General features: G+C 25.6%; 1 protein-coding gene across 4 annotated transcripts in view; it reads right to left on the minus strand.

Annotated features, from left to right (window-relative positions):
* LOC100211832 (neurobeachin-like protein 1) overlaps nucleotides 1-15,636 on the minus strand; it is a 129,555-nt gene that overhangs the window by 77,001 nt on the left and 36,918 nt on the right. For 2 of the 4 annotated variants that reach the window (XM_065800022.1, XM_065800023.1), the window contains 7 exons: nucleotides 14,147-14,203; nucleotides 13,933-14,016; nucleotides 13,754-13,852; nucleotides 11,582-11,694; nucleotides 10,913-11,049; nucleotides 2,154-2,245; nucleotides 1,850-1,972 (listed from right to left, as the gene is read on the minus strand). In XM_065800022.1, coding sequence (XP_065656094.1) covers nucleotides 1,850-1,972; nucleotides 2,154-2,245; nucleotides 10,913-11,049; nucleotides 11,582-11,694; nucleotides 13,754-13,852; nucleotides 13,933-14,016; nucleotides 14,147-14,203 — 705 coding nt within the window. Of the gene's footprint in view, nucleotides 1-1,849; nucleotides 1,973-2,153; nucleotides 2,246-10,912; nucleotides 11,084-11,581; nucleotides 11,695-13,753; nucleotides 13,853-13,932; nucleotides 14,017-14,146; nucleotides 14,204-15,636 lie in introns of all 4 variants that reach the window. The other 2 variants (XM_065800025.1, XM_065800024.1) reach the window with 1 other exon arrangement.

Raw genomic sequence — 15,636 nt, forward strand, 5'->3', positions numbered from 1 at the left:
TAGTGAATTATATCAAACCTTAATCAAGACTTATGATACAAATAAATAAAGCTTTTGAATGGTATCAAATCTTAATTTGAACTATATTTGGTTTATAAATAATTAATGAAGCTAATTTAAATTAAAAATGTTGTTATAGGTTTTTCATTTTAAACCTGTGGCAAGGTATGGTAATAAAATATCTGAGAATGCTTCAAGGTAATAATCTAATATTTTATATAAATGAAAATAAAAGAAACCAAATGTTAAAAAAGGGTGTAACCTTAGGTTTTGATCTGGTTGCTCTTTGGGCGACTAAAATACTGCTCATACCTTATTTGATTCGCTATGATTATCAGTGTTTTAATTTTTTTGTCAGCATTTTATCACACTTAACTTGTTGTGTAAAGGTGGTAATATGATGTCTTTTTTTATAAAAAGTGGTCATGCAAAACATATCTTTGACCGGGTTCCATATGATCCCTAATAGACCAAATCTTTTTTTATAGTGTGCATCTCTCTTAGCTATTCCGTTCACAGAGGAAGCAGCAGAATTTTGTGAATCCGAGTTGTAGATCTATAAGGATTGCAATGACTTTTAAATCTCGACACTCTCCATTTGTAATCATTATATTTTATTTTTATTAAAACATTACTGATATTGTCATAAGTCAAAGAGATGCCAGTTTTTGACTTCATGCTCGTGACCAAGACATGCCATGAGATTGTCAATATCATTACAGTAGCAGATATTATCATCTGATGTAAAGTACTGCATAAGCTCCTTGTGTCTGAAGCGAAACTTATATATTTTAACATCAGGTGCTAACAAACTCCACTGTTTCAATCGGGATCCAAGAAGCTCTGCCTGTCTTTTTGTCAAAAAGAGATCATGTATAAGATCTGAAAACTCTGCATTATTTACTAAATGAATTAGATTGATTTCAGGAATGTAGTCGTTATCAGAACCGTTAATATTTTTTGGACTACCTTGATTTTTATTGTCAATCTGAGAAGAATCATTTGAGTGAATAGGGTATGAATCAGGGGAAATTTGAACTGGATAGTTTACAGGGTTGTGAAGCACTGGCTTGGACATAGATTGAATGTTGGGATATAATACTGATTTACGAGTTTTAAATGAAAATCCTTATATTACTGTCATTCAAAAGCAACATTCAGTGGCATGATTTGTTGGTTCACGCCATATCATTGGAACTCAAAAGGGCATTGACTTGTGTTTTGGTGACTTTCGCAACCATCCTGCTAAAGTATTTGCACAAATGGAGCAAATGATATTCGGTTTCCACTGTTTCTTCACATCATCAACTTTGGAGTCGAAGTAAAGTTCATAAGCTTTATCATTTTCCAATGGACAACATCGGTAAAATATCCACAAACGTAGCAAAACAAATCAGAAGAATTCAAATAATTTCAAGTAGCCATGTCAATAATATTTATTATGAAAACAAAGTATGAAAACAAAGATCAATAAAATAATGGCATAAAATATACTACAGATAAAGGCTTCCTTTGAAAAAATGTTTAAGAGCCATTTTTTTTTGAAACAGAATGTGATAGAGCAAAACGGTTTTCAGATTTGAAATCAGCCTTAAAAACTTATATAAATACACTTATTGTTCTATGGAAAAGAAAAATTTTGTATGTCAGTGTTATTTAATATCAATTATTTTCAAAATAAAATCTATTAAAAATTATATACAATCATCATTAAAAGTTTAACAAAAAACTTTAAAGAAAAAATTTTCAAACATGTCATACAGCGGCTACTAAATACTGTATTTAGATACAATTTATATACTCAGTATTCTAAAATATGAATTAAAAATAACAATTTTTTATTACTTACAGTATTTTTGTATATATTATAAAAGTCGATGTAGTGGGTTGGCTGATGTCTCAATGTCTCCTCGAATGATATTGGAGATGACATTCTCTCCAATGCTTGGACAAGTCGATCAGCTAAGCTAAACTTAATATTGATTAATAATTTATGAAAATGATTGAAAAAATTTTAAGCATAGACACAAATGTTAAAATTTTAGCACACAAACAGATAAAAAAGAAATACTGATAGATCTAGGAATTAAAAACTTACAAATAATATTAATTATAAAAAAAAGCATCTATTTATTAACAAAACAATTTAATACTTCCACTGTTTGAAACAACCCAATAAACATTTTCAACTCAGATGCAGAAATAGACAAACATCCAATAGTTTCCATCAAACTGATCAAACAATCTTAAAGAAAATTTTGATAACTCTTACTCATTTTTAACAAATTTCTTTAATTCATTTATGTTTTATTTAACAATGCAGCTATATATATATATATATATATATATATATATATATATATATATATATATATATATATATATATATATATATATATATATATATATATATATATATATATATATATATACATATATACATATATACATATATACATATATATATATATATATATATATATATATATATATATATATATATATATATATATATATATATATATATATATATATATATATATACATTCTCGGAATTTTCGTTTTTTCAAAAAAACGTTTATAAAATTCGTTTTTTCAAAAAAACATTTATTTATTTGTCTACATTAATGTTGGCTCCTAAACGTCAAAAAACTTTAAGGTAATATTCCTTATTAACCGTACGACTTTGTGGTAAGAACTCATGATGAACTACGCCATGGTAATCGAAGAAAACAGTAAGCAAAACCTTAACATTTGATTGAACTTGACATGCTTTTTCGGTCTTGGTGATTCAGGGTGCTTCCATTCCAATGATTGTGCTTTGGTTTCGACGTCATAACCGTACACCCATGTTTCATCACCAGTTATGACTCTTTCAAGTAAACTTGGATTGTCGTTCACACCATTTAGCAGCTCCTGAGCGATGTTCATGCGATTGTTTTTTTGGTCGAAATTCAGTAGTTTTAGAATTAATTTTGCTGCCACTCGTTTCATGCCCAAAACATTTGAAAAAATGTTATGACATGAGCCAATTGATATGCCAACTTCATCAGCAACTTCTCTTACTGTGATTCATAACCATTTTCTTCACTTTTTTCCACATTTTCATCGCTTATTGACGTGCTGGGTCAACCGGAGCGTTAGTCATCTTCAATACCTTTGCGGCCATCTTGGAAATGCTTAAACCACTCGTAAACACTTGTTTTTTTCATAGCAGACTCACCATAGGCTTTTTTGCAACATTTCACACACTTTGTTACACATTATTTCATTAATTACCCAAAATTTAATATAAATTTTTTGACTCTTCAATTCTTCCATTTTTTAAACAAGCAAAAATCGCTGAGCTCATAATTATTAATGTGAAATAAAAATTGTTAAGCATATCGAAAACTTGTAATATCAATTTAGCACATCTCAAAAAAATGAATAAACATTTTTCAACTAAATATAATATTTTACTATTTATGAATAATACAAACAATTTTTATAGCACAAGCTAAGTCACAATTGTGAAAATTAACATAATAATAAATTTGTATATCAAGAAGTGTAGTGTATCAAATATGATGCATGTTTTGATTGAAGATTATATAGGAAAGTATAATTGCAGTTTTTTTAAAAAACTGTAATGATTCCTGCTTTATTTTTGCTTACAACTGTTTTATTCATGTTTACATCTAAAATAAAAAATTATGCATACATAATTATATAATATGCCTTTACATATGTTCATATGTGCATGTATATATATATATATATATATATATATATATATATATATATATATATATATATATATATATATATATATATATATATATATATATACATAATTCACACAAAAAAAGTACTGTTTACAATACAGTAAAAATTAGTATTATTGAGATTATATGTTTGGAGTAAAATAGCAAGATAGTTTTAAGAGTTTAGCAAGATAGTTTTAATAATATATTACATATATTATACTGCTGGTTTAGGTGAGTAGCGTGACATCATACTGAGAAAGCCTGCTTCAGTACATACATCGACTGACAAATAACCTGACTCTCAGAGGAGTGCTGATACATCGACTGAGGGTTTGGCATATTTAATTAATGTAACAAAAATATGGTAATAATTTGTTACACAAATATGCTAAGGTAGATAATATATATATATATATATATATATATATATATATATATATATATATATATATATATATATATATATATATATAAATTAGTAAAAACACTTATCTAAATTTCTTCAACAAGATGTTTTGCTACCAGTAGGCTCATCAGGAAGATGGCCTTGTTCTTTAAGAACATTGAGCACTCTGTTTTAAGAATACACTAACATAATTTATTTACATATATATATATATATATATATATATATATATATATATATATATATATATATATATATATATATATATATATATATATATATATATATATATATATATATGGAGAGAAAGAGAAAGAGAGAGAGAGAGAGATTTATATTTATATATATATACATATAATGAGAGATTGTTGAATATATAATGAGAAAGTGCTCAATGTTCTTAAAAAAAGAGAGCAATAATAAATGATTAAAAATATTCTAATAATCTAATTTTTACTTCGACAGGCTGTTTCTCCTTCTGTAGGTTCATAAGAAAACTACCGGATGAACCTACAGAAAGAAAAACAGCCTCTAATGCGAATTTTGCCGAGTCGGACCCCACTGGCGGCAAGCAACCACTATTAAGTTGGGAGTTACAAGAAGAAAAAAAAGAATAGAGTTATAGAGCAAGGAAACGTTTGACAGAAGACTTGAAAAAATAGCAGTTACTTCTGGGGGCATTTTGACAGATTTCTTGCTTTCTGGATCCATTATCAGACATGCAAAAAAGAAAGCAGCAAGAACAAGTGCAGCTAAATAGTGAGAAGATATAATAAAAGATGCAAGTCAAAGTAAAAGATATATCTATGGATAAATCAAAGTTTAAAAAATTTGTCAAAGTTGCAGTTAACGGAATGTATCTAGAAAAATAGGATGAAGAAACTGTTCAATTTTGCTAATATGCACTTGTCAATTTAGTATTTCTAAGAGGTGATTATAAAGAACTAGTAGAATTTACATTCACTTACTTATGTAGTGAATCTTAAGTCAATATATTATCTTAAAATTCAAGTTTTAAATAATCAGTTGCCCTACCAATTGATACCAATTATATACTTTAGTTGAAAATTTATTTTTTTACCTTATCTATTCCAGTTACTTGAGGTTGAGCAAAATAAAATTGTTTCATTAAAACGCATAATTTGCAGCGCCCATATTATATATAATATATATGAAAATCTTATAAAATTTTATGTAAAAATAAAACTCTAAGACAGATAAGGTACATAAACATTCCACAAAAAAATTAAAGTAAAATGGGTGGGGGAGGAGGTTAAGAAAAGAAATCTCTGCTAGCCCTCCTATAGGGGGTCCCTACATAAGAAATTATTTTTAAAACTGAATTTTGGCTTAAATTAATCTTTGTAAACAAGAATTTGATACTGAGATTTGAGAAATTTGAGAATTTGATTTGAGAATTTGATTTGAGAATTTGATACTGAGATTTGAGAAAGTTTAAGAAATTTGTCAATTCATATATCCATAAAATCTATATTTATGTAAAAACAAGTTTGAAGGTATTTTTAAGAGATATATAAAAACTATATTAACTAAACTTAGTAAAAAAGTAAACTTTAAAAAATTTAACTTTGGAAAGGCATTAACATTCTAATAAAGGTAAAAAATTTAACTAACCTGACTTTAATCTCTAAATCATTTAACACTTTTTTTACAAATGTTGCTCATAAACTTAAATCCAATATTCATGTCTTACGTTAACTATCAAAAGTATCTTAAATATCCAAATTTACATAAATTTTATGTTTATCTCCAACAAATATTCCTGAAATTTCATTTTTTATATCTAAATTAAATCCAAAAAAATCATAAAGTCCAAACAGCATTCCCACAAACTTATAGATTTTAACTATGAGTTTTCAAATATTCTTTCTAAACTATTATCTAATATTTCATTTATAAATGAAATATTTCCTGATATTTCAAAAATATCTTGCATTATTCCAATGTTTAAAATGGCTCTAAACTTTCATGCACTAACTAAAGATCTATTTCTCTCGTATCTAACATTAGAAAGCTTCTTGAAAAACTTATGTATTCTAGAGTGTACTCCTTTCTAAACTTCATTGTTTTAATGATTTTCAATTCGGTTTTCGATCAAAACATTCTACTTGCATAAATAAGTATAACAGAAAAAATCAGGAAAGCTTATGATACTGGTCATTTCATTTGTGGTGTTTTTATTGATTTACAAAAAGCTTTCAATACCGTTGGCCATAGTATTTTGATTTCTAAATTAGAACAATATGGAATTCATGGTATTGTAAATGACTGGTTTCAATCTTATCTTTCAGATCAAAAACAATCTGTAAGTATTAATGGTTTTAATTCTAGTAATAAATATGTTTTGTGTGGTGTTCCTCAAGGTTCTGTTCTTGGTTCTCCTTTATTTTTAATTTACATTAACAACCTACCAACTCTGTTCACTTCTCGTCAGTTCATCTGTTTGCTGATGATACAAATCTCTTGCATATCAACTAATCGTATCATTCTTTATGTAAAAATGTAAATTCGGATTTAAAAGGTATAGTTCACAGGTTAAATGCTAACCTAACATCTTAACACCAAAAAAACTTAGATAATTTTTTTTTCGACTCTGAGAAAAAAACTTTTTCTTTAAATCAAAATCAAAATTAATTATAAATGGCTATATCCTTCAAGAGTTATTAAATATCTTGGTGTGTTAATTGACTGCAATCTTTCATGAAACTTTCACATTGATGAACTAAGCAAAAGGGTAATTCCATGTCAAATGATCCAGGTAATGTCACCATACATCTCAGATTTTGCTGATTTTTACAGTTAAGAATGTTTAGTAAAATAAGAATTCCTTGAAAATTTTAGCCTCTGGCTCTAAGAAGGTCCTGAAACATGATTGTTTTACTTTTAGTAGATATTGTCCAGGCCTCTCTTGCCCCCTCAGAATGGCAACATTTATTTGAAGGTTTTAAGTCATATAAATTTGAAAACATTTGATTTTTTTACTTAACAATTTGTAACTGGCCTTCCAGACTAGCTGAAGCTCTGAAAAATTTGATATTTCTGTAGTGCCAATCAATGTGCATGTTAAAATATTTTTCAGGGCCTAAGACATTAGGGGGACTGAGGAAAATGCCCCACTTTTTTTCATATTTCAAGATCTTCTCAAAAAATCTCTGAAAAAATCAGCAAAATCTGAGATATAGGGTGACATTTTAAAAAATTTCTGGGCCATTTGACATGACCCAGAAAATTTTAAAAAACTAACAATATGCTTTCAATAATTTGTCATTATGTCAATAAAGTTGCATATAAGATTATTCTCATCTCATCATAACTATTGTTGTCAAGATTGGGGGGTCAAGTTGGAAACTATCGCATTAACAAATTGCTATCATCTCAGCGTCATTCCATTAGATTAATAAACTTCCAACCAATTAAATCAGATGTATCAGAGTCCTTCAAAAAACTCAACATTCCAACATTTCCTTGTATGCATTTTAAATGAGTCAAAAAAACTACATTTTAAAACACCCTTTCTCCATCCCAAACAAAATCAATTTAAAAAAATTCTGAAAAACATTTTATTCTAACTTTTGACAATTATCCTTACAATTAAAATATTCTTTTAATTTTCTTTTTTTTTATTACTACAATTACCATTAGTTCTTTTTGTCTGTTTATTTTTCTTCTTTTTTTAAACATTTTAACCTGCAAATTATGATTTCTACATGTTTATCTTTAATGTATGTTCTATGTGCTTTAATCTATGTGTTTACGATCCATATATTTCAATGTATGTCTTTGCTTATTATTACTTATATTATATTTAAAAATTGGTGTCACTTGATCAGATTTCTGTATCAGTGACACCGTCCTAATAAATCATTATGTTATTATCGTAAATAATTTTATGCTTATAACTACCATTATGATAATTATTATTATTACTTTTTTTATTATTGTAAACATACTTATCATTACTATTACTATAATTTATATTAATTTATACTACCATTATAATAATGATAATTATCATTATTACTTTTTTATTTTTAATAGCTTGCTGCTGTTGTTGTTGTTATCATATATATATATATATATGTATGTATATATATATATATATATATATATATATATATATATATATATATATATATATATATATATATATTTATATATATATGTATATATTTAAGTTATTTAAAAAAATCATTTTATCATACCATAGCATGGTTTTAAAGCTGTAAGGGTTGTATAAACATGTTTTGATGCATATTTACAGTCCTGTTGTCTAGCGTTAAAAATTGTATATATATATACATATATATATATTGAAAAATGTTAGTACTGTTGGTTGATATACAAGGTACAAAGAAATGTTGTGTTTGTGAAGCTTTGTAAAAACAATGCGTTATTTACAAATAATTAGTAATTGTAATTGCAAAGTAATTGCAGTCAATTTAAAACTCTTTTAGTTTTTCAAATTTTTAGTTACACTAATATTTGTGTATCACAGTAGATTTATTTTACATATTAAATGTAAAATAAATTTACATTTAAATATGTAAAATATTAAATGTAAATTTATTCTATGCGTATAGTTGCTAAAGACGGTTTCACATTTAATAGTTTCTGCACATCATCAGATTTGTTTTCAAAGTGTGGTTTTTGGTTCCATTCTTCACATATTACAATTAAATGGTAGAAAAATTTTCAGATATAGTAAAAACCGACATAATAATAATAATAAATAAAAAATAATAATATATTAATATAAAAATAATGATAATAAATAAAAGACATAATAATAATATAATAATATAAATATATAATATATAAATAATAAATAAAAGACAATAATAATAAATTAGTAAGACTAAAGAAGTGAAACCCAAAGTTTTCCATAACATTTGACAAATGGACAGCACAAAATAATCAGAGATATTTAAATTTGAATGTACATATATGAAGATTAATGTGTTTTGCCTCCATTGGAGGCAAAACACATTAATTTTGGATTGATTTGAATCCATGGATCGAGTAATGCAAAATATTGCGTTAATTTAGATGCAGAAAAGCAAAATAGTTTTGACATTGACTTCTAAAAAGATATTATCACCATGACCACTGATGGAGCAAGTGTGATGGGGAAAGTCAGTCGATTGATACCTTGCTATCAAAAACAATGTTATGCTCATGAAATACAAGTTGTGGTTACTGGTACCTTGTATAAGTAAAATAATGGAGAAGCTGAAGAAATGTTGATTACATATGAAATTTGTGAAGAAGAAGATGAACAAGATATCACTGATGGTGATGAATTTATACATGGAGACTGCAGTTTGACAATAATTTTGGATCAAGCATCTGCTGACTTAGTTGGCAACTTTAAAGATTTTATTAAAAAAGTGAGAAAAGTTGTGTGAATCTTTTAAAACACTTCTGCTAAAAATAATACATATTTTCTAAATTATATCCTACAAGAACAATGCAAAAAATTCTTGATTGTCAGAAGAGGTAGAATAGCTTGATATATTGGAACAATTTCATAATTTATGCATCAAAAAAGAACAATTTCATAATTTATGCATCAAAAAAGCTTTAATTGACAATGCGTTAGAAAAAAATTTCACAAAAGAATGGTCTCAAATCAATGATTTAATTATTTTTCGGGTACCACTGAAACTTGGTCTAGAAGTATTATGCAAAAGAGAATCAAACCTCATCACTGTGAAAACAACTTTTTGATTTATTTTAGATAAATTAAATTACCAATATTCAATTTTGAGCATTGATTTAGCTGATGCACTGCGTAAAAGATTTATTTGTAATAATAACTTAACTGGTCTACTAATTTACTTATGAAACCCTAAAAAAAAAAAAAGAAGAAGAAAGAAATTTAAAAAATTAGAATATATTTTTCAAGCCAAAGAAAACTGTTATGTGTAAGAAATAAAAAAGTTGTTGGTAAGGGTTTTAACATTTAAAGAAAAATGAAGATGAAGATGAAAAATCTGTTGAGGATTTCCAACTACTTAGTCTTACTATTGCATCACTGAAAAAAGAATTAGAAAATCAAATACTGAAAGAGAAGAAAATGTAAAGAAGATACCAAATAATGACACTTTTGACTTAGAGAAATTATTCAAGAAAGAAATGTCTGCCTATGGAAGTAACGAATCAAGAAGCAAGCTTCTAAGTTTAACATATAACTACTTGATGACAATACTGCCAACAAGTGTAGAGGCCAAGTGAGCCTTTTTAGGCGCTGGTTATACATGCAGTCCTTTGAGAAGTACTTTGATACTTTGAGTAGTGTCTGTTTATTAAGATCACATTTCTTGCAATGATTCGCTCACATTTGATATTCAAAACAACAAGTCATGCTTACATTTTTTTATATTTATTTTTTATTTTGTTCATTAAAAGTTTCAAAATATATTCATTTACAAATGGATTGGTTTATTTACCACACCTTCATAGATATTTTAAAATTTATTAATTTTTTAGCTGTAAATGTGAAATACTTAAAAGATGACAACTGTCATTTTGTCATTTACATGGTGTATAAGAAATGAAACTCTACCAATCCCATGCAGGATCCCGCTGGATCCGGTAAAAATTTAAAAATCCTGAATAGATCCAGCGGGACTGAAAAGTGTGCAGGATTGCAATCCCTACTTCTGATACTATATATAATAACTATAATTATGTATAATAAACAATTTTAATAAAATACAAAAAAATAGTTCCTTACTTTTAATGTTAACCGCTAAATCGAATTGTGTACATCTTAAAAGTTGGACAATATTAGAAATCAAACCAATTTTTGAGCAAATGTATCGATTTTGAGGAACGGATTTACACATAACTCGTAAAGACTCACAAAGCTTTCTAAATTTGATTAACATCTTTTTCATTGCAAAGACTTAAACAGTATAAACAAATATGATATGATGCAATTATAAATATAAATCAAATTTCATGCATTAAGTATTAAATTAAAAAAAATAATAATAATAATAGAAAAATTTGCTTATATATATATATATAAATATATATATATATATATATATATATATATATATATATATATATATATATATACACATATATATATATATATATATATATATATATATATATATATATATACACACATATATATATATATATATATATATATATATATATATATAAAATGTATATATATGATGTATATACATAATATAACATATGTAATATAAATATAATACATTTGTAATACATATATATATATATACATATATACAATATATAAATATAAATATATATATATATATATATATATATATATATATATATATATATATATATATATATATATATATATATATATAATTTATATTTATAAGAATATTAAATGAACAATTTGTTGGTGACATACTCTCTGCCTTTATCATTAAATTGAGGTAGAATATCAATAATAAGATTTGTTAACTTCTTCATTGTTATTAACCTTTGTTCAATAGGAACTCCTTGATAATTTGTTATTGTCAGCTAAAATAAATATCAACAAGAATTTTAGTTTAAGCACCATACTAATAGCTATATGTTTAAATGTTTAATTTAAAATGTTTAATTGATTAAACACAAATAAACGTAAGACATTGAAATTTAAACAACTCACATTCAATAGCGTAAGTACATAGCTAATTAATATAACCTATTGAAAAAATTAAATTTTTTATGGGTTCAATGCATTTTCGTAAAATTTTTGTTTTTTTGCAGCAGTATTGTCCTCCAAGGCTCATATTTTAGAATTAAGAAATGGTTGCAACAACCAATAAACCAAAAAAAAAAAAATTTTAATCAGTAGTGTACTTAACTGTAGTAGCCCCTCAGCCTTGTGGAAGTGAATACAAATAAAATCAAATTTATGTTAAATTTTTAATAATTAATTTATTAAAGAAAGTTGGATTTAAAAATTAAAATTTTTAGAAAAAGTGTCTATGGTAATTCCATGAAAAAGTGGGACAAAAAATTGAAATTCACCCCTTAGATATCTTCAAATTTTAACCAGTGATGAAAAATGGTAATTCAAATTTTATGTTTCATCACTGTAAGTTGCGCTTTCACTAACTCCGGAGTTGCTCAAGTCTTATGGATACAAATTACAAATGAAAAAAGATCTTCGGATAATATAATGAAAAAATATGATTTTCATTCAAGCATATTAAAGATATGTTATAAGCATGGCAAACGTTCAACAGTGCTTTTTTGAAGCATGGTAAACAGTCAACAGTGCTTTTTTGAAATTAATTGTCATCTACATTGTTGCTTGAAATTTATTTTAAATTTGAGACTTAATTTCAAAATGTCTAAAACTTCAAAATGTTTGGATTTGAGAGCTCAAACTTTACATTTTTTTCTTGTTTCATTTATAGGTACCACTGGTTAAAATATAAAGAAAATCTGAGAGGTGATTGGAATGACCATCCTCCATTTAAAAAACTACCCTCTAGCCTCTGTGAAACAATTAGTTAAACATAAACTGAAAAAGTCTAGATATTTATCAAAAAAAAGAATATGTTGATTGACAGAAACTAAATCAGTTGGATCATCAATGGAGATTAAGCCATGTGTTGATTGACAGAGACAAAATCATGTTGATTGATAAAAATGTGTTTGTGGTGTTTGTCATTTTGATTTAAAAAGTAAATTCAATGAAGAAATCCATAAAAAATAAACAGTATGTAAACATATATCTATTGATTGATAAACAGTAAAACTAATATCAAAATTAAAAAACATCTTAAAATAAAAAAATTATTATGCAATAAAATATGTAAAAAAACTTGCATCCAATTAACCAGTGGTACATAACTAAAATATGCCATTCTTATAATTGCTATGAATACATTCTTATGAAAACTGGTGATAAATTACCTACTTTTAAATGTTACAAATAAGTGACCAATGAAAGAAAAATAGAAAACCATATTGATGTTCTAAGTCACATTACACCATTTGTCTTTTAAATGCCAAATATCAACAAAACATAATTAATTTTATTACATGATCAATAAAGTGTTAAAGATATTATGTAAAGAGTGTGACCAACCTTTACTAATAGAGTGTAACCAACCCTTACTAAAAGCTGAATAAACATAATACAACAAATCTCACAAACAAATATAATACTTTCTCAACGTTTATTGTTTGACCAATGTTTCATTTTTAGCTTGAATGTTTGAAAGTTATTGTAATGATTTCAGATTTATTAATATTACATTTTATGTTCACAATAACTGTATTTTTTAACACTTAATAAATTTAAATTGTTGTCAAACTAATCTTTCTTAAAACCATTTTAGATTGACAATAGGCCCATTTGCTTCTGTTAGTTTTTTTTTGAAAATAAAGTTGAAATGCTAAAAAATCCCTTTTAACCTAAAAAAACCTAAAAACTTAAACTGCAGAAATTTAACTTGATATACTGAAAAAGCCAAGAAAAGATATACAAACTCTACAACACTGTAGTCTTGCAGACCTAATATATCACTTTGAAATATATTGTAAATAAAACTATTTTATATAAAATATTTCATATAATTACCAATTCAAAAAGAGAAAGAGCAACATTTAAATCCAACTGAACATTTACAAGTAAAACTTCCCGCAACCTTTTCACTCCAAAAACTTCCTGAAATTTTTTCTGTAAAAAAAAATTTAATGGTAGCTAAAAACAAAACAAAATTCAAATTTCATTTAAAAAAAAAACATAAAAACTCTCACCCTCTGATACGAATTATTGTTAAGGATAACACTGATTAAACAAAATGTGGTTGCTAGCTTCTTATTAGTTATGTCTGGTGAAGCCTTTTTAAAACATGAAAAAACATTTTTATACTTGGTTAGTTTCAAGAAAGTAACTAAATATCATGATACTTAATTTCTTTTTTAAAACGATAAAAGTTTTAATAAATTTTATTATGACAACAACACTTACTGGAACAGAAGCCATTTCCTTTAAAGCTTCAAAAAGTTGAACACAAACCAGCTCATTCTAGTAAGTCCAATTAGACCAAAAAAAATTAATAATAATTTAATTTACAGTCTATGTATCTTACTGAGTGTGTCGATTTTTATTACTTTTTTTTCAATTTCAAAAACGACAAGGTTACTTTTGCGGAAGAATTTTATAAAAATTCCAAATCTACTATAAAAAAAAAGTCTTGCTGGGTGGGTCAACATTGTTTTGAAGGGAAAAATGACTAAAATATGACTAATTAACAGGGTGAAACTCATTAAAAAAAAAAATTTTTCAGGCACTTTTTTCATATTTTAGACAAAGAATGTTACAGTACAGGGATGTTGTTTTTTTCCTGTTTTTATCAAACTTTAAAAGCAAAGGGAGTTCATATTTGTGAGGAATTTCATAGGGAATCTAAATCTGAAAAAAAAATAATTAATAAAACATGTCTTGTTGGGAGGAAACGCTTAGTTTTCAATGAGAAAATGACTAAAATATGAATAATTGAAAAAAAATTATAAATTCAAGAAAAAAACAATTTTCAATTATTTGATAAAGCCAATATAAACTATGTTGAAATTTATAAAAATATCATATTTTGTTAAAAAGTCAAAAAAATAAACACATAATGGGGGCTTTTGTAAAGGTTGCTTTTAGGAAAATTAGTCATTTTTCATATTTTAGACAGTGAATATTATCATATCTTAGGGTGCGTTTTTTTTTATAAAACAAATAAGTCAAACACTTTTGTTATAATAAACAGTATATTATATACTAATACATTTTACAATATGTATTATATATTGATATCTATATTTATGTATAATTAACAATTAATAGTTTATAAATTTTATTTAAAATTTGTGAGTTTAACTAAGTTATATTTAGCATAAAACCTCTACTGATTTCTTGTGCTCTTACATATCCTACTAACTTCTCATGGGAATATGTTTTTGCACAAGGAATTCAGTTGGAATAAAATACGCCGAGGTCCCTTTAATGCAAACATGCAAACAAAAACTTTCAAAAAGTAACTTTAGGTGAACCACCTATTGTTTTGCCAGACAAAATACTTAATGATCTTTTGGCAAATCAGGTTTACAAATACATAATTGTAACTTTTCTGTGTTTATTTTTATGACTTTTTGAACCAAATAATCAACTTTCTTAAAATTCAACATAACAATTATTGAGTTGATCAAAATTTTTTGAAAAAAAAAATTTTTTTAATGATAGTTTTGCCCTGTTAATTAGTCATATTTTAGTCATTTTTTCCACCCAGCAAGACCTTTTTTTAAATTTTTTTTTTCAGATTCGGAATCATTATAAAATTTTTCAAAGTAACCTTGCCGCTTTTGAAATTGAAAAAAAAAAAAAATCAACACACACTACTGTCTATATATTTTGAATAGAAAATTAATAAACATTTTATATTGAAACTAAAATTACTGAAATATAATTAACTT

Source organism: Hydra vulgaris, chromosome 06 (assembly GCF_038396675.1).
Source record: "Hydra vulgaris chromosome 06, alternate assembly HydraT2T_AEP".
Classification (NCBI taxonomy): Eukaryota; Metazoa; Cnidaria; class Hydrozoa; order Anthoathecata; family Hydridae; genus Hydra; species Hydra vulgaris.